This window comes from Acartia tonsa, chromosome 2, assembly GCF_053477335.1.
Source record: "Acartia tonsa isolate MP-2025a chromosome 2, ASM5347733v1, whole genome shotgun sequence".
NCBI classification, from domain to species: Eukaryota; Metazoa; Arthropoda; class Copepoda; order Calanoida; family Acartiidae; genus Acartia; species Acartia tonsa.
Genome location: NC_137261.1, coordinates 15,910,367 through 15,935,099, shown reverse-complemented (window position 1 = coordinate 15,935,099; position 24,733 = coordinate 15,910,367). Strand labels below are relative to the sequence as shown.

Genomic DNA, 24,733 nt, shown 5'->3' with positions numbered 1-24,733 from the left:
TCTAAAAAAGTGAAACTTGAAGCAGGCTAAAATATCGATCCCACCCAAAATCCTCCTTGACACCGTTAATCCCCCTTCTTACAGGATTAACGAACTGATCAATAAATGACGGGAGTTAGCAACCTAAAATGACGACAATTTTTACCATGTCATAATATTTACGTATATTATACTCTACATCCATTGACTGGACTATTTAAACATGTATTTGACAATCCACCGTCATCTATGCCAGATAATTCAATTGTTATTGGTGACTTCAACTACCCAAAAATCAACTGGAGTGAAAATATTGCTGCCGACACTGCAAGCCAGAAATTTCTGGACACTTGTAACGAGAACAATTTTAACCAATTTGTGACCTTCCCAACACATGTAAAAAACAATGTTCTTGACTTGGTTCTTTCTAATAATGATTCTATACTTGAAGTAAGTGATTTAGGCCCTCTTTGTAATAGTGATCATACCTGTATTAAAATTGTTACAGACCATTCTATTTTACCAGAAAACACACAACAAGAAATCCTAGATTGGGGAAAAGCTGACTACCAAAAATTAATGAAGATTTAGAGAAAATTGACTGGGACAGGATTGTATCTAATGATGTAGAAATGAGCTGGAGACAACTAACCAAGGTGATTGATGAATTAAGGGGGGGGTTTTTAATGCAACCATCTCGTAATCAATGTATAAATGGCACTTAGAATTCGAATTTCGACCTGAAATTTTTTATGAGTAATCCTTGGTAGGTCTATTTTCCCTAAATCGAACAAAAAGTTGGAAAAGTAACGGCTGGCAGCTGGCGGCTCAGCCGTTTAGCCGTTTTTTGCCTATTTTCAGGGCAATTTCATCATTAATTCCGTAGAAATCAACTTTTTAAAACTTATTTTGGGTTAAATTCATGTTAAATCATAGCAATAGCCATTTTTTAAATTTCTGGTACCAGCTGCTAAACGGCTGGAACCAACTGAAAACGGCTGGGAGCCGCCACGAGTATGAAGAGTAGATAAGGCTTGTGACATGTCTAGGGGTAGGTTTTTATTGGTGCTGAGCTCAAAAATGCTACCAAAAATAGTGGCAGCCCATCCATATGGCAGCTGGGTAACAGCTGCGGCTCAGCTGGGAGCGGCCAAGAGTAGAATGAGTAGATAGGGCTTGTGACATGTCTAGGGGTAGGTTTTTAGGGGTGCTGAGGGGTTCAGCTGTTCAACCATTTTGTTGTTATTTTCCAGGAAACCTAAAAATAGAATAATTCAGTATAAGTACACTTTTTCAATTGAAATTTTAGCTTTTTTTTTATCAAAATACTTATTATAAAACTGTTTCATTGCTATATTTACCTGTTAAACATTTGAAAAAGAATTATGACGGCTATGTAGAGCCAATAGTATGAGGTGTTATATCAATGGGTAGGTTTTTATGGGTGCTGAGTTCAAATTTTCTACTAATTTTTGTGGCCGCTTATCCATATGGCATCTGGGTAACGGCTACAGCCTGTTTTGGTCATTAGATAAATCCTTGAATGTGTATCTACCTATCTTCAGTACTTCTAACTCATCTAAAATAGCATTTTCAAATTACCTGTAGACCAGTTGTTGCCATGTCAAAACGGCTGAACCCGAAAAAAAGCTGGTTGTTTGTCTATTTGCAAGTTTCAACTCAGTATTGTGACATATTACTAGTTAAGTTTCATAAGGTACAGGGCTTTAAATTTTACCTTAATCTAAGTGTCCCCATCCATTGGCAGCAGGGTAGAAGTTTTCAGTGCATTAGAAAAGGTGGTTTAACATTTTATCTAAAACTTTTTTTTATACCTTTAAAAAACAAAACAAAGAACTAAGTTCATAACAAAGAGACTAGTGAAATAATTAAAATCATTAGGTGTACAAAAAAAATCAAATACTGCAAGCGTGAGAATAATTTGATTTTTTGAAAAATAACCTACAAAAAAACCTATGACAAAGCCAAAACATAATACCTTAGAATTTTGATCAGCACCCTTGTCCCTTATACACCTTACCTTGATCACTTCATAAGCCCTAATTGCACACTGTACTATTGGCTGTTCATAGCCGTTTATATCCGCTTCAGATGTTATAAAGCTAAGTAAAAAAAGAAATTTTCATAGGGTAAATTATAATATGTTCAATGAAAAAAAAGCTGAATTAAAATACTCAATGTTGATACAATCTTAAATGGCCTATTAAAAAATTGCTGGTACCTGAGTTGTTACTTAGCTGCCTTATGGGAGGTTGGTCTGTTCAACAATATTTGGATGTCCCTAGCTGTTTCCAGCAGTTGAACAGCTAAATCAATTAATCTGAACAATGTTAAAAGAAAAATTTCAAAAGGAATAAGCTAAAATAATCATTAAAAAGTTTGATTCTACTCAAATATTTGATGTTCAGATATCCTTAATTTTCCACAAAATACTGTAAACAGCTGAGCTGTAGCCGTTTCCCAGCTGCCATATGGATGTTTGTTCACATTTCTTGATGGTATTTTTGAGCACAGTTCTCATAAAAACCTACCCATAGATAGGTCACAAGCCCTATCTGTTCATCATACATTTGTATATCCCTAGCTGTTTCCAGCCGTTTTCAGCTGTTTAAAAGCTAAATCAATAAATCTAAACAGTGCTAAAAGTAATATTTTAAAAGGAAAATGTTAAATATTCATCTAAGATATTAAATGTTCAGATATCCTTAATTTTCCACAAAATACGGCAAACAGCTAAAAAGTAGCAGTTTCCCAGCTGCCATATGGATGGTCGGTCAAAATTCCTGTTGGTATTTTTGAGCTCAGCACCCCTAAAAACCTACCTAAAGACATGTCACAAGCCCTATCTACACATTATACTCCTGACCGCCGCCAGCCGTTTCGCAGCTGCCATATGGATGGTCGGTCACAATTCTTGTTTGTATTTTAGAGCTCAACACCCCTAAAAACCTACCCAAAGTCACGTCACAAGCCCTATCTACACATTATACTCCTAACCGCCGCCAGCCGTTTTAGCCGTTTCAGCCGTTTCACAGCTGCCATATGGATGGTCAATCACAATTCTTGTTGCTATTTTTGTGCTCAGCACCTCTAAAAACCTACCCAAAGTCACGTCACAAGCCCTATCTACACATTATACTCCTAACCGCTGCCAGCCGTTTTAGCCGTTTCCCAGCTGCCATATGGATGGTCGGTCACAATTCTTGTTGCTATTTTTGAGCTCAGCACCCATAAAAACCTACCCAAAGTCACGTCACAAGCCCTATCTACATATTATACTCCTAACCGCCGCCAGCCGTTTTAGCCGTTTCAGCCGTTTCCCAGCTGCCATGTGGATGGTCGGTCACAATTCTTGTTGCTATTTTTGAGCTCAGCACCCCTAAAAACCTACCCAAAGTCACGTCACAAGCCCTATCTACATATTATACTCCTAACCGCCGCCAGCCGTTTTAGCCGTTTCAGCCGTTTCCCAGCTGCTATATGGATGGTCGGTCACAATTCTTGTTGCTATTTTTGAGCTCAGCACCCCTAAAAACCTACCTAAAGAAACGTCACAAGCCCTATCTACACATAGTACTCTTGACCGCCGCCAGCCGTTTTCAGCCGTTTCTAGCCATTTAGCGGCTGGTACTAGAAATTTAAAAAATGGTTATTGCTATGATTTAACATGAATTAAACCAAAAATATGTTTTAAAAACTTGATTTCTACGTAATTAATGATGAATTTGCCCTGAAAATAGGCAAAAAAACGGCTAAACGGCTGAGCCGCCAGCTGCCAGCCGTTACTTTTCCAACTTTTTGTTCGATTTAGGGAAAATAGACCTACCAAGGATTACTCATAAAAAATTTCAGGTCGAAATTCGAATTCTAAGTGCCATTTATACACTGATTACGAGATGGTTGCATTAAAAACCCCCCCCCTTTGTAAATATGTCCCAAACAAAACCATTAAAACCAACAAACCAAGATGGATGACCAAAGAAATTATAACACTTGGCAGAAAAAAAGATCGGGCATACAAGAAATGGAAAAGAACCAAAAATCCTAGTGACAAAGAACGCTTTACCCAACTTTCCAAAGAATGTAAAAAAAAGATTAAAAGTGCTAAAAAAAAGCTTGAAGTAAAAATATCAAAAAGTAGTGGAAACAGTGGTCAAAGAAAATTCAATAGTTATGTGAAAAATAAAATGTCCTGTAAACCAAGTGTTGGCCCTCTTGTCCAAGATAATAAGATTATCACAGATAATGCTGAAATGGCCCAAACATTAAATGATCATTTTTGTAGTTCCTTTAATGATGACAATGACAATGGACCAAACATACCAAAACGAAACATGAATAGTGAATTATCTCATATAAATGTTAGATTACAAGATGTTATATCAAAAATTGACGAACTTAAAACTGGCAAGGCCCCAGGTCCTGACAAGATATCTGCAGAATTCTTAAAGAAAACTAAGAATCATATCGCCCGACCATTGCAAAAACTTTTTCAGGCTTCAATAAGTACAGGCAAAGTTCCACAGCAATGGAAAGATGCAAAAGTAGCTGCTGTATTTAAAAAAGGATCACGAGGGAAGCCAGGCAATTATAGACAGATATCTCTCACCAGCCAGGTATGCAAACTTAATGAATCTATTATTCGTGACCACATGATAGATCACCTTATAATTAACAACCTAATCAAACCCTCTCAACATGGATTTATGCCCAAGAGATCCTGTCAAACAAATCTATTGGAATTTTTAGACAAAATTTTTGAAATGATTGATGAAGGAAACTCTGTTGATATTGTGTATCTGGACTTTAGTCGCGCCTTTGACAAAGTTCCACACAACAAGCTAATACAGAAACTGGAAGCACATGGAATAACTGGATCTGTACAAGAATGGATAAAATCTTGGCTTAAAGACAGAACTCAGTGGGTTGAAATACAAGGAGCGAAGTCAAGGCCAGGTAAGGTCAGGTCAGGTGTCCCACAAGGTAGTATACTTGGGCCAGTTCTCTTTGTAATATATATCAATGACCTTGATGATGATATCATAATTGACATATTAAGAAAGTTTGCTGATGATACCAAGCAAGCTAACAAGATAAGAAACCAAGCAGATGCAGACTCATTCCAAGTTTCATTAAATAAGCTTCTTGATTGGAGCAAAACTTGGGGAATGTTATTTAATATTGACAAATGCAAAATTCTTCATTGTGGCAGGAATAACCCAAAAAATGAATATTACATGGATAATATTAAACTTGGAACAGTTGATTCTGAACGAGATATTGGAATAAGAATAACTTCCAACCTTAAGCCATCAAGCCACTGTAATGAAATTGTCAACAAAGCTAAAGCTGTTTTAAACCAAATATCAAGGTCATTTCACTACAGAGATAAACATGTTTTTATAAGGCTGTACAAACAATATGTGAATCTGTCTGGAACCCCTGGAACCTTACAGACATTAAAAACATCGAAGCTGTCCAAATCAAAGCAGTTAAAATGGTCTCTGGTCTGAAATCACAAGATTACCATGAACGTTTAAAAGAGCTTGATTTATGGACTCTTGAAAAAAGGAGAAATTTTGCTGATCTTGTCCAGTGCTACAAAATTCTTCATAACATTGGAAATGTTAAATGTGGACTTGAAACTGTAAATGTTTCTCAAAACAGAGTCACAACAAGACAAACCTCTGATATTCTTAACCTAAAGAAAGGAAGGGCTAATTCTGACATCAGACTAAACTTCTTTTCCTTCAGAATTGTCAACCCATGGAATAGTTTACCAAGTGATATCAAACATGCCACATCAGTGGCCAGCTTTAGATCAAAATTGAAAAAATATATGAATTAGAAAAAGATAACAAAATTATCAGTACCAACATCTTCAACTCGCTACACAAGTAGAAAATGAAGATTAACAAGCCAAGTATCAAGTAAGTATTTTAAATGAATCTAAGAATATATTTTAATAGAAATATTGTGTAGGAGTGTAGCAGATCTAGCAAGATTAAGCTTGGAAAAACCGGTTTTTGTCTCCGTTCACGAGAATTCTTCAAAAAGTACACCCAATAACCTGAGACAGTCATACGTTGTTCTCAATCTAGAAGACAAGGTAAGGGCAATTTTCGTTTTAAGTATCACCGTAACTCGTGAGTGCTAGATCGATTCCTAGAGTTTTAAGTTTTCGTGATTTTCTCGTTTCCTTTTTAAAGATAGAGGGCTGAAATTTTTAGGGATTAATTGATTTTACATTATACATGATATGTTCACCAATGTTTATTAAGATTTATTTATTAATTGGGGCGCTAGATCGATTCCTAGATTTTTAGGTTTTCAAGATTTTCTCGATTCCTTTTCAGGATTGATGGCTGAAATTATCAAGGAATTAATATACCCATAATTTACATATTTTCATCAAGTTTCATTAAGATTTGTCACTTAATTGCGGTGCTAGATCAATTCCTAGATTTTAAATTTTTCGTGATTTTACCTAAAGGTTGCGTGATTTTAAAGGTTTCGTTATTTCCCTATTTTATCAAGTTTAATGATTATTGTATGACACTGCTGTATAGTAAATTTTTCCCGATATCAATTAATAATTTTTGAGCTTCGCTACTTATGGATGTTGTCATCCTTGTTTTTATTTTAGATTAATATGATTTGGTCGTTCATGAGAAATCACAGAAAAAAGAAAATCTTGGTATTTTTACAAAGTTGCAAACAAGTTAAATACATCAACGAGGTTTTTAAAAGGTACTAAATGCAGCTTATACCAATATAGAATTTAATTCGATAAAAAATCACGAAACCTATACGTGGTGGTCAGCTGTCGTCGGGGGGCAACATATTGTAGACTTGACGATCTTTCCATTTGCCCCCCAAATGTTATTTAAAATTTTTTTCATTTGTTGGTTATACCTTATACCTGACTTAAATGTATTTATCTGAAGAGATAAGACAATGAGCGATAAAGAGAGGGGTATGTTTCTGGTAGAATCCGTAAAGGTGTGTGTTTTAAGGCTCAAAAATAGTAGTAGAACGATAATATTCACTAAATATGTGTATTTCTTATTGAAAAGAACTATGGACAAACATTTTTTTTAAAAAGTTAACATAATTTTTTATCGTTCTACTACTGTTTTTAACTGATAACACATAACCTTTACGGATTCTACCAGAAATCTAACCCTCTCTTCATATACATCATAATGATGATAATTCAAATTTCCCTTTTAAATTTTGTTGAGGTATATTATCTTTATTGTATTTAAGTATTTTAATTATTTCTCCAATTTATACAGTAAAAATGCTAGATTTTTTATTATTTTTAATTTCTTCCTCCCTCCCTTTTTCTTTTGGGAATATAAACCCTTAAAATAAGTACTTTTTATAGATTGCGGTCCGGCCTAAAACAGCTGGCTTTATACGGAACAATGCCACAGCTGCGCAGAATGGATGTTTACGATAAATTCTGTACCATGGAATGTTGTGCACTCTTTGCCACGGATATTGCTGCCAGGTAAAATGTTATCTATAATACAAATTAGCTTGATGATTGTCTGACCGTCCGTCCCTTAAGATCTCGGTAACCACTGAACCGATCGGATTCTACTCTTCAGGGAATATACCTACTGGTCCTGTGGTGGTTTTAGGCTATTTTCTTGGGTGGGACACCTCCAACCCCCCCAAAAACATAAAATCCCCCCAATTTTTTTGAAAGAATTTTTACGAATTTTGCGAATTCACCATTTATTTGCGATTCATTCGCATTTTTTTCCGCTGGGTAGGGTAATAGCAGATGTAATTATACCTCTTGGGGCAAATACCCTAGAGGCTAGGGACGAAACCACTAGTTCTTAAAATAAAGTAACAGGATGTCTGTCTGTTTGTTTGTTTGTCTGTCTTTTTGTTTGTACCAAAGGATCTCGCTAACCGCTGAACCGATCGTGTTTTCCCTAACAGGGAAGCTTCTCTTAGGTCCCGGGAAGGTTTATAATTATTTTTGAAACAATGTGTCCCTAGAGGCCTCATTGCGTAGCCGCTAGTTGATAAAAATATACAAGGTTGCATAATCTTGTATTGTTAACATAGAACACACCCAGCTTTGCGGAAAGCTTACCAATAGACTATTGGTCAAAGGACTTTTTACCTACAGTCTCCGTGTGCATTTGTGTCCTATCTTCAGAAAGTTAGGGCTACAAACAACAATAACAGTTGAATTTAACAGTAATTTGGACAAATTCGACATACATATCATATGATATTTTGGATTGAATGAATTAATAATAGTTTCTCGTATTCATTCGAATCCGGTGGATAGGAACCGGTTCTCATCCATACGAAAAAACCATAATTAGCATCGTATTATATCCAGCTTTCTACGAATATAAATAAAATTAAAACCAGTTTTTTAGCCTGTGCCTTCGGCACCTAGGGGTTAAAAAAACTGGTTTTAATCTTATAATTGTACATTCTATATCCGCGGAAAGCGGTTTATAATACGCTGAAAGAAATAACTGTTCTAGTTTCTAAAGATGTTAAATTACCTAAAGTAGTAGCGCAGCTATGGAGACACTAATTACTAGCACATAAAATGACATGTTCACATTAGTCTAAAACACATAACAGGATTAACTTATTTTGATGCCCACATATAAATATTTAAAACCCCAGTAAATCTGGAATAAACAAAATCCAAATTAATGATCAGATAGAATCTTATTTACAAGTAACATGACATAAAAATATATTTAATTGAATAGCATGAATAGTTTGTTATCAATTACAACTATGCTTGGTAGGGAAAACTCCTCCTGGTCACGTCGTCATCTTGCCTACAGACTTCTACTTGCTTGTTATCATATACTATAAATAGGTACTTGTTTATATATCACAACACTAATATGAAACTCTTTCTTTAGTGTTTTAAAGCTTGTTATCTGATCAGAAATATGACTTGTTATCTATTTAATAACTCTGCTTGTTATCTACTTAAGAACATAATTTGTTATCTAATGCCTAATGGAACTTGTTATCTTATTACATACCTAGTTAGCTCTCTTAGCATTTTTTTCTAGAGACATTGGTCTTCTTTGGCTTGTCAACCTCCTCATCATAGAGGCTACACAGATATTTGTAGTCCTGGGTGATCTCCTTACACCTATCCAAAGCCCGCTCATAGTCAGCTTCAAGTTTCTTAAAATAAGCTGATAACTTTTCTATCTCTGCCTGTTTGGCATCAACAGAATTCCTCCAATGACGTACGGCAGCTTTCTCTCTGGCAATCTGTGCATCTTTGACAGCTGCTTCTTTCTTGTTAGCCTTAATCTTTTCATTGATTACAGTGTCCCTAACTTTGTCTCTAACCAACTTCAAAAGCTTGGTGGATGCTTTGTTATTATTCTTGTTATCTATCTTCGTATTATTTTGACTCTCATATGAGCTCTCTCTTTCTTCCTCCTTCTTTGACTCATTTTCTTTGTTTTTGACTTTTTTTTTTTTTTTATTTCAAATGTTAAAATGTGTTACTTGTTATCACACTCTGGAAATTATAATTGTTAGACTTGCATGAAATTAAAATTATTTGACTAACAAAAAAAATTGTTCACTCAGCGACAACATTGGAATTCCCCGCGCATTGAATGCCACGTTATTTTTTTGATTTTTATTCAGGTTGCTAACTTTTCAATTTGTTACACAGGACTATTTTATGCGTATTATCCCAGCAAGGATTCTTCATGAATTTTTTCATTTGCTATTTTTACATTATTGTACATTATGATTTTTTTTTTTTTTTTTTAAATTTTAATTTTTTGGTTATTTTTGTGTGTTTTTGTTGCATTTTTAGAGATTTTTGTTGTTTTTATTTGATTTTTGGATTTTATTTTTCTTTGTACATTGACTTTTCCTATTTACAAACTTGTTCTCTTAATTTACAATCTTTCCAAGTAACTCCCTTGGAATTCTGCCATTCTCTAGCACTTCAAGCATAGGTAGCTTGTTGACATTGCATTTTGTGAGCATGTCAGCAAGCATGTTCTTTCCTTCAACCCACTTTATTTCACTAACTCTTCCATATTCTATCATATCTCTCATCATTGCTATGTCAGCTGTCAACATCATTTCTGTCATCTCTGATTCAGAGTAAACAGCCACTCTTGTAGAGTTGTTATCTGTGATGGCTTTGATTGTAAGATCAGCTTCACCGTTTGTTATTTGCTTAAGCATCTCCTTGATATCTAGTGCAGAATCTAGTCCATTGTAAAGACTCAGCGTTTCAGCTCCAAGTGTACTGTTCTCTTTTCTCTTTATTTTTCCACTCTTCCACTCCTCTGGGGCACAGTTTCCTATTTTTGTGTTTACTAAGAGTAGGAAGTAGTCTCCACAGCTGTCAGTGTTGTTGTTCAAGTTCCTAACAGCTGCGTCATTAAAAATCCATACTTGACAGTCTGAAAAGTTGTCAATGTCTGATGTTGTCATTGTCACTTCAAATTTCTTCAATTTGTTAGCTACCTTCTTTGCTTGAATTTCATCATCTTTATCCATTAACACCCAGGTTGTTGTTATCCTGTCTTGCCTCTTGACATTTACTACCTCATATGTATTAAATGCTTTTAGATTATCCAGTTCTACTAACTTTGCTGCTAAAGCAGCTGGAGAGTTTCTTTGCTCTCTTTGATTCACTTCTATCAACTTGCCATTATCTAGTTGCAGTTTCAAATGCGCTTCGTCATCTTCCTCTTGAGTTTTATTGTATCTTACTTCTCTTCTAGACATCTCATCATGGAAGACCTGTCCATTATCTAGTTGAATACTATACCATCCAGCATGCTTACCACCTACTTTTCCACCATGTCCGAGAACAATCCCTTTCTCCCACTTTCCATTCTCAAGAATCTCTATTCTATCATTCTTTTTAAGTACAGTAGCTGCATTTGCTAGCGATCCATCTTCATTGAATTCTGGTTCTGGTCTCTGATGAGTTTTCTTCCTTTTCCTTCCTGCATCTTGAGTTACTCTTGTGTTTGATGTTGGTGGGTTGTCTGATGCTTCTTCTTCTGTGTCTGCTCCTGGAGTCACATTCTCATTGTCTTCTTCTATAACTTCTCCTGTGTCTTTTTCATTGTTATCATCCATCTTTAAACTAGTCCAGTCAGTTTCCTGAAAATCTTCCAGCTCTTTTCCTTGTCTTCTTGTCTTGATACTTATCTTTTCAGTATTCTCCTTGTCATCTACTTTTGTTTCTGTGTTATCTTCATCCAACTCTGTGATATTGACCTGTTCTAGTTTCTCTTTGTTATGTAGCAAATCAACAGTGTAGTGGCCTGCTGCAGATGTTGTAAGGATCAGTGGTTTACCATTGATATAGCCTCTATCATTCTTCATGTCAAGCACTATTCCTAGATCTTTCATGTCACTTTTTGATAATAGTAAGGGAATGTCAGAACTAATTACATCTATCCTTATTTGATTGTCTTCACCACCAATGCAAACTGGAATGTTGTACTTTGCTATTGCTTTGAGCTTTCCTTGGTTGCCAAAAATGAACTGTTTGTTAGTATTCATTGGTCCTTCAACTTTGCCTTTCATCTCTTTTGGTAAAGCTTGCAGATAAATACGTAGCCAGTTTTCTCCACATACACTAGAAGAACAGCAGGTATCTAGCGCACCTTTATTTAGAGCCTCTGCCGTGAATTCATTTAGATCATCAGTGTTGTCCGTGGTGCAATATATTGAACAGAGATTACATTCTTCTTGACTTTCTTCTGAGCTTTCCGTGTCTGAAAGTATTGGTATCAGTACTTTTTCTTCCTCTTTTGTGGCAGCATTTAGGACTAAAGCTGTTTTGAATTTTTTGTAATTTCCAGTATTTTGAATTGCATCTGGGCAATCTACTGCAAAGTGTGTTGTGGCTTTGCATGCATTGCATTGTAATGGTTTTCCATCTTTACCTAGTGGATTTTGCTTTTTAGTTCGAAAAAACGATTTATTTTCGTGTCGTGAATGCTTTGTTGAGCTATTTTTATTGTTATCCTGCTTTTGGTATCGGTTTTCTGGTTTTTGGTATTGTCTATCCTTCTTTGGCGGCTTCCATCCCCTTGAAAGATATAATTCGTCGTGATTCAAAATGTTGTCTTTGTTGTCAGAATTATTAAGAAACGCTTCATTATTTTTGGTTTTGTTATCTATTTTTCCAAAAATTTCACGCATTTTTTGCTTTACGGTTTGGTATCTTTTTTTGTCATCAGTTTGTACGTCGGCTACGGTTTTAATAAGCATGAATTCGGTTTCTGTCAAATTTGCTGTGATCATAAGATCCATTGCTAAAACTCGGTCATTAGGGTTGTTTATTTTTAGTTGTTTAGCTTTTTGCAACATTTTATCATATTCAATGATATATTCTGGAATGGACTGATCTTTTCGCCGTTGTATAACCTTCATTTCCGCATAAGTTGAATATATTTCTTCGTCTGTATTTTTCCAGAATCTTTCTTCCATGAATTTAATAATCAATTCCACCCCCTCAGCATTGTTTATAAGTGTGGTTGGCTTGACCTCTTTGTATAAATCCTCTCTTAACGTCGCGCCGTACCTCGAAGATTCTTTTGGTATTTCTTGTGCCAAGGCAAAACCTTGTTTTTCTTCCGGTAAATCGGTTGCGGCGGACCATGCACGAATGCATTCTATCCACATTGAAACGTCGCTAAAATCTTCGATATAAGGGATTGGAATGTTGTTTCTAGCAGGAAAGTCATTTTTTGATCTCTCCCCTTTTTCTTCCGATTTTTTCGGGTTTATTTTGTCTCCTTTATCTGCCATTTTTACTTACTGGGGTCTTTGTTATCTATTTGTTATATTTTTGTTATCTTAACTTAGTTATGACACGGTTTAAGGTTTTAGTTATCTATATTTAGTTATGACTCAGTTTGAGTTTTTTTTTTTTTAACTGTATTAAAATTCAGGACCTCAACCCTTGTTATCTAAAATCAGGACCTCAATCCTTGTTATCTAAAATCAGGACCTCAATCCTTGGTATCTAAAATCAGGACCTCAAACCTTGTTATCTAAAGTCAGGACCTCAATCCTTGTTATCTAAAGTCAGGACCTCAATCCTTGTTATCTAAAGTCAGGACCTCAATCCTTGTTATCTAAAGTCAGGACCTCAATCCTTGTTATCTAAAGTCAGGACCTCAATCCTTGTTATCTAAAGTCAGGACCTCAATCCTTGTTATCTAAAATCAGGGCCTCAATCCTTGTTATCTAAACTCAGGACCTCAATCCTTGTTATCTAAAGTCAGGACCTCAATCCTTGTTATCTAAAGTCAGGACCTCAATCCTTGTTATCTAAAATCAGGACCTCAATCCTTGTTATCTAAAATCAGGACCTCAATCCTTGTTATCTAAAGTCAGGACCTCAATCCTTGTTATCTAAAATCAGGACCTCAATCCTTGTTATCAAAAATCAGGACCTCAATCCTTGTTATCTAAAATCAGGACCTCAATCCTTGGTATCTAAAATCAGGACCTCAATCCTTGTTATCTAAAGTCAGGACCTCAATCCTTGTTATCTAAAGTCAGGACCTCAATCCTTGAAATCTAAAATCAGGACCTCAATCCTTGTTATATAAAATCAGGACCTCAATCCTTGTTATCTAAAGTCAAAACTGGACCTCAATCCTTGTTATCTTTTAGTTATGACACAGCTTGTGTCTTTGTTGTCTAAACCTTTACCAGTGTTTGTTATCTTGCTAGCGAGCCTCAACCCGTTGGAATAAAAAAACACTTTATGCTTATCACTTTTTGTAGATTTTGAGTTAGAGAATGTGATTTTATGTCATAGTTCTTATGTGCTCCGTAGATCGTTACATTTAGTTCATGCTACCATTGTTAAATTACCTAAAGTAGTAGCGCAGCTATGGAGACACTAATTACTAGCACATAAAATGACATGTTCACATTAGTCTAAAACACATAACAGGATTAACTTATTTTGATGCCCACATATAAATATTTAAAACCCCAGTAAATCTGGAATAAACAAAATCCAAATTAATGATCAGATAGAATCTTATTTACAAGTAACATGACATAAAAATATATTTAATTGAATAGCATGAATAGTTTGTTATCAATTACAACTATGCTTGGTAGGGAAAACTCCTCCTGGTCACGTCGTCATCTTGCCTACAGACTTCTACTTGCTTGTTATCATATACTATAAATAGGTACTTGTTTATATATCACAACAAAAGATGGATTAGAAAACACATTATGCAAATACTAGCGGCTACGCCCCTAAAGACATCTAGGGGCACTTTAGGATAGTGGTGTTGACGTAATTTTTATTTCAGATTTAAAAAGAAAAAGTAAAACAATAGGTGGGAGTTAATTTTTTTATAGGGGAGATTTCTCTTGGGAGGGTGGTGGTATCTTCCCCAAAATAGTTATAAACATTCCTTTGGTACGATATAAACAGACAGACAGACAAACAGATAGACATCCTGCTACTTTATTATTTTTTATATTTCTACGAATATAAAAAAGTACAATCATAAGATTAAAACGATTTATAATACGATGCGAGAAATAACTATTATTTTAGAGGATTGGATTTCCCTGATGTTGATTGGGTGATTCAAATGGATTGTCCCGAGGATGGGGTTACTTATGTTCACAGGTATATATTAGAATGAAAAATCATAAGATTAAAACCAGTTTTGTTGGGTCCGAGGGGCAGAAGAAACGAACTAACCGAACTGGTATTGAAGTAAATATTAATATTATACTATATAAATCCAAATTCTTCTCAATTAAATTATATTCGACAAAGATGTTAGGAGTTAATCTCATCTGGTTAGGTTTGAATGGGAGAAGGTGGGGGAGTTCGGGCGTAAAAAAACAGGGAACGTAGGCTCTGTCTTAGAAGTCAGAGGACAGGTTATTTGGCAACAAAGTTTCTTTTTGGGATGTAGTTTTATTTTTTTTTTAAGCGAAGCTTTTCTATAATTAGGGTCGGTCCGTCCGTCCGTACGTCCGTAACGGATAGCTTTTTTCGTTAATTTAGACATGTTAGAATTGTCCTATCGATTTCAAATTTTGCATGGTGATTCCTTTAGTAGTTATGTACGATTTAGAAAGCGTAGCAACTCTATAATCATTACCAAAATGTCCATACGTCCATTTTAAACATGTTGATTTTTTTACTTTTTTAAATAGCTTTTTTCGTTAATTTAGGTATGTTAGAATTGTCCTATCGATTTCAAATTTTGCATGGTGATTCCTGTAATAGTTAGGTACGAGTTAGAAAACGTAGCAACTCTATAATCATAACCTGAATGTCCGTACGTCCATTTTAAACATGTTGATTCTTTTTACATTTTTAACTACAAATTTGTATGTGACCTAATTATACGATTGGTCTGATTTTTGGTATACTGATTCCTGGGACAACAAAGTACAATATTATGAGCATAGCAACTCTATAATGAAGTCCTAAAGTATGTCCATAATCATTATCCTGTATCAAGCAGTTTTTCAACAAATTTACTTACAATTTTGCTTTGACTCTTATACATTCGCATTCTGATTATTCAGTTCTGACACTATACAAGTGTTAATGTATGTTTGTCCTACCGTTTCAGAGCTTCGCTTTTATGGATGTTGTCATCCTTGTTTAAATTTGGATTTGGCCCCCAGGTTCAGGTGCAGTTTGAAGAGTTAAAGGTCAACTTATAAAACATTGTTATTTAAATATTTTGGCAGGGCTGGACGAACAGCACGGTATAATGCACATGGAGAGAGTTTACTAATGCTTCTGCCAAGTGAAGAGGAGGGGATGCTAAGACAGTTGGCAATTCACAAAATTCCTATTGAAGAAATTAAGGTATTGTTGCTTTTAAAGAATATTGAAGCAATTTTAATTAAGCGAAGAGAGAGAGAGAGGGGGGGGCAATGAGCTGTTTATTACACTAAAGTTTTATAATAACGTTTTCTTATTCGTCAGCTTAGCTTCTTTGGGGACTTTAATGAATTTGATTGATAAAGTCCCCCCGGGCCCGCAGGGTTTCTTGTAAGGGGAAAATTAAAAAAAAACAAAACATGGTCTCAAATGATTCTAAATTGCCTAATTCGGCGAGAAATTTTTTTTTTGGCGACGGTGGAAATTAGCGGTGAACGACGGGAGCGGCGGTCCCGCCGCCGTTTTATTTTTAAGATACCAAAACTTTGGGTAATTAGTGACACAACCAAAAAGATTTCACTCAATTATCTCAAAAACTAAGGGAGTAGCGCCCAAAATAAAATTGCTGGTATTTTGAAACCAAAAGTAAAACGCGCATGCTCTCATCCCATAAAAGAGTTACAGCTCTAAAATTTGGCATAGCAGTTGCTTTTGTGGAGGACAATATGAAACTGTTAAAAAAACGCCGAAAACCTCCAGAATTTTTTTTGCCTTTTCTCGCCATAATAGACAATTCTCAATCATCTGAGATAAACTTTTTTTCATAAAAATTTCCCTTATACTTTCACTTGACACTTGTAAGATTTTACACTTGCATTTTTTTAATATTGACATGTTTGAAATAATGGATAATCGTGTATAGCATTATATCCAGTTTGCTCCAGATAGAAAACTATCCTGCAAATATTAGATAATAAAAAATGATTTTTTGTTTTTTAGATAAATCCAAAAAAGTTGACACTTGGTTTCAATACGCAGATGGCCAACGCACTAGCAGCTGATAGAGAATTGAAGGTACGTACATATATTTAGGTCAATTTAGGTTGCTAACATAGTCCTTAGGTATTGGTCAATACGTTCCTCCATGATTAGGGAAGGTGATGGGGAGGGGGTTAATGTGGAGTATCGTTATATAACACAATCTCACAATATCCACGTATTCTATATCCATTGAGTTAATAAATCCTCTTATTTAAAATTAAAACAAAGGGCTCTTATCCGAGTATCTTCAGCGTGGCCACATTTTTCAGTATACTGAAAATATTCAGTATTCTTCAGTATTTGGAAATTGGGGGTTCAGTATTTCCAGTAAATACTAAATATTCAGTATTTGAAAATTTTATTCAGTATTTTTCAGTTTCTGGAAATTTTAATGATTCAGTATTTTCATTATTTCTGAAATTACAAAAAAAAATTTAAATAAGATGTTTTTTCAAGTAGTTAATGTCAGATTTTTTTCGTCGCTTCGTGCCTCACTTTACTTTCCTTTAAATTACCCTATAACTTTGTACATTAATTTTGCTTTCTTTGTGGTAAATAATATACATTTTTTTTTCAATTTCATCTCAAATACAAATTTTTTAGATATTTGAAATGCTTTTATACAGTATTTTTTTCAAATATTTTTTTTGTCTATGAATAGAATGAATAATCTAAGGTGAGTACTTTGCATGATTATTGAGTAAAGTTTTTTAGCATGCTCTTAACCATAGACGTCCAAGGGGGGGGGGGGTAAAGTGGCGATTACTCCCCCCATTCATAATTTATCTCTACCCTGGGGGTGCCTACGGCACCCCCAACCAATAAAAAATCTCTTAACAAAAAAAAATTTTGCGCGCTTCGCGCGCATTTTTAATACTAAATATCTAATAAAATTTGAATTACTACCCCCAAAAATTTTACCCCGGGGGTAAATTTTGAGGGGTGTAAACAAAATTTACCCCTGCCAACAGATTTCATGGGGGGTAATTACCCCCCCCCCCCAAACAAATTTTACCCCCGAAGTAAAAATTTTGGGGGGGGGGGTAAAAAAAATTTGCGGCGGGCTTCGCGCCCCATTTTACCCTCCCCAAAAGCGAATTACCCCCCCCCCCCTTAAAATAAAATTTACCCCCCCCAAAAAAAAAAGGTTGGACGACGGACGTCTACCTATGCTCTAAACTCAACTATTTGCTCAAGTATTTAAGTTTTGTAATCATTTAAAATATTTATCAGTCATTTTCTGCTTAATTGGTGCAAGAAAATCTAAGAGGCAAAATTAAAAGATCTTGAAAATATCCCCCTCTAATAATAAAGCTATGCTATATGAAATTTTGAAATGAGGAATCATATAAAAAAATACTTATTCAGTATTTGTATTTTTTTGTTCAGTATTTCAGTATTTTTTCTAATTTTAGGATTCAGTATTTTCAGTATTTCCTTTTTTTTTTTCAGTATCAGTATTTTTTTGGTTGTGGCCACACTGTATCTTACATTCTTTTTAATCACTTCAAATCATGTTTTTTAAATTTAATGTATTTCACATTTTTGCTATTTTTACTGCGCATCCTCCAAGTTAACGTTTATACTCAGCTCTTTGTTGACATAAATTCTTAAAACTTGATAAAACAATCTTAGTTTTATCTTTCATAATCTTTATATTGATTTTGATAGTTGGTTTGTGGATCTCCTCAGGAAGGAAGGTGACAATAAGCTGTTAATTACACTAGTCCCCAAAGTTTCTGAATAACATTTATTTATTCATTGCCTTAACAACTTTGGGGACTTTAATTGAATTTTGATTGGTTCATTAACTTATTATTGGGGATGTACATCAATTTATCGGCCATTGTCTTATCCCTTTAGATCCCTGGAATCTTCTCCTCTTATATACAATGTGTTTACTTTTTAGGAATCCGCCCAAAGGGCCTTTATGAGCTATGTGAAATCAATCTACTTGATGAAGAACAAAACTATTTTCAATGTAGAAAGCCTGGATCTGCCCAAGTTTGCTGAAAGCCTAGGTCTTTTAACGGCCCCAAGGTTAATATTTTTCCTGCAAGCAAAGCTTTTCTAGAACTAGGTTATGTTTGGTGATCCCTATGACAATTGAGCACAATAGAATTAATGAATCATCTCTATAATCAAAGGTGTGTCTATATCGAATATTTGAGATATTTCTGTATATTTCAAAACAACGTTATGTACACGTACAGTTACTTTGCTTGTTTCTTTTCAAGCTTATGACTTGGTAGTCGCTTTACAGCAAAACACAGTACAGACAACCAACACTATGAAAAGACGATTCATCTGTTTTCCATCTTTTTTTCAGTTCCCTATCATATTTTTAGTTAGGATGAAATGCGCCTGATATAGCAGCAGTAAATATCATTTGATTGTCTAGCGTCTTCAATGGAATGTTGTATGTGAAAATTTAACCAGATATAATACCGTCAGTAACACTAACCAGCCAAACAGTATTATATTATACTAGCGGCTTCGCCCCTAGCCTCTAGGGGCTTGGTCCCAAGAGGTTTGATCAAACCAATTTTTCGTATTTTAGATTTAAAATAAAAAAGAAAGAAAAAAAAATTTTTTTTGGGGAGGGGGGTAGTCGACCCTACTATTTTAATTTTAGTTTTAAAAAGAAAAGTTTTTTTTTTTTTGGGGGGGGGGGTTAGGGGTGTCCCACCTCCCAAGAAAATAGTTATAAACCTTCCCGGGAACTATGAGAAGCTACCCTGTAAAGGAGAACCCGATTGGTTCAGCGGTTAGCGAGATCCTTCGCTACAAACAAACAGACAAACACACAAACAAACAGACAGACATCGTTCTACTTTGTATTATAGATAGAAGTGTAAATATTATTGCCGGTTTTATGAACTTTAGATAAATAGAATTACATAAGATTTTTTACTTTTTACAGGGTAAGATTTTTGGACAAACAGAAGAAGATTAAAGATCAACAAAAGCAGCAAAGTAACAAGGCTGGTACAGCCAAGGCTGACACTCAACCATCTAATGATGAACATATTATACCAGGAAAATATTTCAATGATTCAATAATGAATTTTGGCAGATATTAATATGTGAACCTAATATTATACGGATGAGCCGCCAACCGTTAGCTGCTACTTTTCCAACTTTTTGTTCGATTTAGGGAAAAAAACCTACCAAGGATTACTCATGCAAAATTTCAGATCAAAATTCGAAATCTAAATGCCATTTATACATTAATTACGAGATGGTTGCATTAACCCCCCCCCCCCCCTAATATGGTAACTCTGTTGTGTCGTGTGCAAATGCCCCTTTTAAGTTTTTCAAGTCCATTTTTATCAAATATTGAACTTTTAAAACCTTCAAAAGAAAAAAATAGACTAGGCATTAGACTTTTTCTTGATTTTAGGTCGGAGCCGGATCCGCACCAAAATCGAACGGCTCCACGACGCTGCTTTTTGTAACCAAACTTAACCGAAAACACGAAAGAATTCCACTATTAAAAATTCCATTGCTGTTACTTCAAAGTTCTACACGTTAATGGACGACTTTCCCTTAAAGGGGACTATGCACGAATGAGAGCAAGTATTTTATGCACCTTCCAGCATCGAACCTAATTATTTTTTAGGTGAATATGTTATGCTTAATATTTTTAAAACCACTTTTGGGCGCCCAAAACCCTATTGGGCAATTGGGCGGCCAGTTATCGAAAAAAATGTCCAATATGACAACCCTGGTTTTAGTTGTGCTTATTTATCATTGATTATTAACACTTGCAGTTGACAAAAAATCGGCAGAAATCAAAGATACTCTACAGTTTATGGGCAAGGATGACGAGGGTAATTCAGACGGAGAAGATGATGATCTGCTCACTGTCAAGCGCACAGATCATGCATTCACTGCTGGAACAGATAAAAATGGAGATTCTAACTCAGATGCGGAAAGTGACGAGGATAGGGTTAAGAAAGATAAGGTGCTGACCAAGGCACAAATTGCCAAGAAGTTAAAGAATAAGAAGATTATTGCCAACACTAAAATTACATTTGGAGAGGATGGGGAAGTTGCTGAAGGCAATTTTGCAATGAAGGTAATAGTTATTTCTCGCGCGTAGATCAAACAGCTTTCCGCGGAAAAAAATGTACAAATATTTTTAAGATTATGCAAAAAAAACTGGTTTTACTCTTATGATTGTACATTTTTATAGTAGTAGAAAACTGGATATAATACGATGTTAGACATAGTTTTTTCGTTTGGATGAGAACCGGTTGTAATCCACCGGATAATAATCAGTTTGGAATGAACGAAAAAATATCACAATACTTATAATAAAGTAACAGGATGTTTGTGTGTTTGTACCGAAGGATCTCGCTAACCGCGGAACCGATCGGGTTCTCCTTAACAGGGTAGCTTCTCATAGGTCCTGGGAAGGTTTATAACTATTTTCTTGGGGGGTGGGACACCCCCAACCCCCCAAAAAATGAACCCCCCCCCCCAAAAAAAAAAAAAAAATGTCGCCCCCCTCAAAAAATGTTTTTTGTTACTTTTTCTTTTAAAAATCTAAAATAAGAAATTGGGTTATCAAATTCGACTCTCCCCTCCTCAAGTGCCCCTAGAGGCCTCTAGGGGCGTAGCCGCTAGTAAATTAAATAATACGTTTGGATTCATCCCATGTTAACCTAGAATCTTTAGACATCTGATTGTTATTTAATGCTCAAATAAGCCTTACAATTAGGGAAACATTAGACTTATATCTTACATAAACGCTGAGCTGAGAAAATTTATCAAGTTTTATCCGGTTTCTTGGGTTTAACAAAACTTGGGTTTAATTTTACATTTTTTTGTTTTAATATCCGCGAAAAGCTGTCTATAATACGATACGATAAATATTTATTTCTTATTTTTAAATTCTGTGTTTTAGTTTGAAACTAAAAATGATATCTTGCTTTTAGAGCTCTGCTGAGGGTAAAGAATACGAGGATGAGGATGACAATGAATATGGTGGCATCAACATCGAGAAGGCCAAGCTTATACTGCAAGCTGAAGACAAGTTTGATTTAGAAGCTGCGAGAAAGCGTCAGAAGGTAATCAGGGGTGTATATTATGTATGGGATCCCCTTTTAAAGGAGGAGGGGGCAGTTCAGAAAACATATTTTCCTTTTTTCCCTCCTTGTGGGAAAAAAAACAAGAAAAAAATGTGGCAGGGAGAAATAAATGAATGAAATAATAGTTATTTCTCGCATCGTATTATAAATGGCTTTCCGCGGATATAGAATGTACAATTATAAGATTAAAACCAGTTTTTTAGCCCCTAGGTGCCGTAGGCACGGGCTAAAAAAACTGGTTTTAATCTTATGATTGTACATTTTTATATTCGTAGAAAGCTGGATATAATACGATGCTAGACATAGTTTTTTCGTATGGATGAGAACCGGTTCCTATCCACCGGATTCGAATGAATACGAGAAACAGTATTAAATACATTTTCCCCCTCCATGACTTAAAAACTCAGGGGGGGGGGGGGGGGGTGGAATGTAATATTTTGCATCAGGGGAAAAAAATTTAGCTCTAAATATTTATACATTTTTACCAATTTTAGATTTTTTTGGCTTAACATCATATTAGATACAAATTGACCACCGATCCCCCCCCCCCCTTTAACCAATACCTAAGTTTTTTGGGATTCCTAGCCCTGCGGCTGTGCTGGGCTACCAAGCACTCAATGTAACCAAACCTAATGTGACCTATAAAAATAAACAAAGGAGAAACTATTATTTAATTAGTTATTTTAATATGAATAAGGTGGGGGGGGGGGGGGGGGTGTCAGTGCTTAAAAGGATACTTTGTGTAATAGCACTTATATTTTATTTTGTAGGAGGCACGTCGAGAGAAGAAAAGAAAGGCTGCTGCTGAAAGAGAGGATGAGGCAAAGAGATGGAAAGAGGAGGAGGGAAGTGATAGTGATAGCGAACCAGAGGTGGACGTGTCCTGGCTACCTGATCCTGATAAGGTAATCTATAAAGTGATAGTGAACCAGAGGTGGACGTGTCCTGGCTACCTGATCCTGATTAGGTAATCTATAAAGTGATAGTGAACCAGAGGTGGACTTCTCCTGGCTACTGGATCCTCACAGTTATGGAATCTCAACGACAAAGATTTTTTTATCCAATCTTGACAAGTGAGGTATTTTTGGAAAGAGGAATATATATAGAAAACGCCTATGAAAATTAGAAAATCCGCAGAAATCATATTTGCAAGTTATTTGCAAAAATCTGCAATGCTAATTTGCAAAATTAATTTTATGCCTTAAATGACTTATTTAGAAAAAATCTTTTTATGAAATGTGTTTATTTATAAGTTTAGAACATACTTAGGGCAAAAAAAATTTCTTTAGTGTTACTTTTTTCACCTTATATATGAAAAAAGCAGTTTCTCACATTTTATGATAAAAAAAGGTATAGGAACAAAAAATATGATTTTTCTTGATGTAAACACAATAATTGGCATAAAATCTATCATCCTAAATGTAAAAATCAGATATAGAATCCTTTTTAGAGCTAATATAGTGCAAAAAGTAACCAAGACATTTTTGCAAAGTATGAAAATCTGATGAAAATAGTTCTTTTTGCTTTTGATATACATATCAGATAAATGTATATAAAATTAGTGATTAAAAACTATAAAACATGTTATAAGTTTTTAAACATTGTCATTGATTAAATTGCACTTTTAGGTTTAAGAATTACCGAAGTAGTGCAAAAAAACTCTTTTTATGATGTAATTAAACAAAATAAATGCCAAAAAACCAACTACAAAATGGTCTACTGCATTATAAAAAACGTCTAATTGTTGATTTGAATTTATTTTGTTTCATAACTTAATAAAAAGAGTTTTTATGTGCTACTTTGGTAATAAGTAAACCTAAAAGTGCATTTTAATCAATGATAGGGTTGAAAAAGTTATAACTTGTTTTATAGTTTTTGATCACTAATTTTATATACATTTATCTGATATGTATATCAAAATCAAAAAGAACTATTTTCTTCAGATTTTCATACTTTGCAAAAATGTCTTGGTTACGTTTTGCACTATTTTTGCTCTAAAAAGGATTCTATATCTGATTTTTACATTTAGGATGATAGATTTTATGCCAATCATTGTGTTTACATCAAGAAAAAACATATTTTTTGTTCCTATACCTTTTTTTTATCATAAAATATGAGAAACTGCTTTTTTCATATATAAGGTGAAAAAAGTAACACTAAAGAATTTTTTTTGCCTTAAGTATGTTCTAAACTTATAGATAAACACATTTCATAAAAAGATTTCTTTTTAAATAAGTCATTTAAGGCATGAAATTAATTTTGCAAATTAACATTGCAGATTTTTGCAAATAACTTGCAAATATGATTTCTGCGGATTTTCTAATTTTCATAGGCGTTTTCTATATATATTCCTCTTTCCAAAAATACCTCACTTGTCAAGATTGGATAAAATAATCTTTGTCGTCGAGATTCCATAACTGTGTCCTGAAAAGGTAATCTATAAAGTGATATGGAACCTTACAATGAAGACTCCCTGATTTTAGGGACGCCGCTGCTAGTAATTTTTTATAATACAATAAATAAGGAATTCTAAAGAACTGTTTATTTTAGATTTACAAAGAGAAGAGTGAGAATGCTAACTCTGATGACAATGAAAGCTCTGGTAGTGATGACAGAAGCGATGATAATGATGACGCTACTGAGACCATTGTCAAGGACAAGGGCGCCAGCACAACTATTATCAAGAAACATGTTCCTAAGAAAGATACCACGAATGTGCATGTTGCTTCTATGGACATTGGTTTTTCTGTAGAGGATGATGAAGAGCTGGCGCTCCATCTGCTGAGGCGCTCTTAACATCATCACGAAAGTTGCAAAAAAAGCGCGCTATAAAAACACTTCTCTATTGTTAAGTTTTTACACCATCTTAATAAATGTTATTAACTTCAAAAATACAAGGGTAGGATAATGGCGTTTAAAA

The 24,733-nt window shown here is 34.8% G+C and overlaps 1 protein-coding gene across 2 annotated transcripts in view; it reads left to right on the top strand.

Moving 5' to 3' along the window:
- LOC145305568 (putative ATP-dependent RNA helicase DDX10) overlaps positions 1–24,648 on the top strand; it is a 35,524-nt gene extending 10,876 nt beyond the window's left edge. The window contains exons 7-19 of one of the 2 annotated variants that reach the window (XM_080147257.1): positions 5,983–6,109; positions 6,647–6,750; positions 7,391–7,516; positions 14,600–14,674; positions 15,760–15,880; positions 16,676–16,750; positions 18,627–18,757; positions 19,641–19,756; positions 20,491–20,798; positions 21,661–21,792; positions 22,584–22,672; positions 22,741–22,780; positions 24,364–24,648. In XM_080147257.1, the coding sequence (XP_080003383.1) occupies positions 5,983–6,109; positions 6,647–6,750; positions 7,391–7,516; positions 14,600–14,674; positions 15,760–15,880; positions 16,676–16,750; positions 18,627–18,757; positions 19,641–19,756; positions 20,491–20,798; positions 21,661–21,792; positions 22,584–22,672; positions 22,741–22,780 (1,444 nt within the window). In that variant the 3' untranslated portion in view covers positions 24,364–24,648. Of the gene's footprint in view, positions 1–5,982; positions 6,110–6,646; positions 6,751–7,390; positions 7,517–14,599; positions 14,675–15,759; positions 15,881–16,675; positions 16,751–18,626; positions 18,758–19,640; positions 19,757–20,490; positions 20,799–21,660; positions 21,793–22,583; positions 22,719–22,740; positions 22,781–24,363 lie in introns of both variants that reach the window. The other variant, XM_080147247.1, reaches the window with a different exon arrangement.
- Positions 24,649–24,733: the final 85 nt, after the last annotated feature.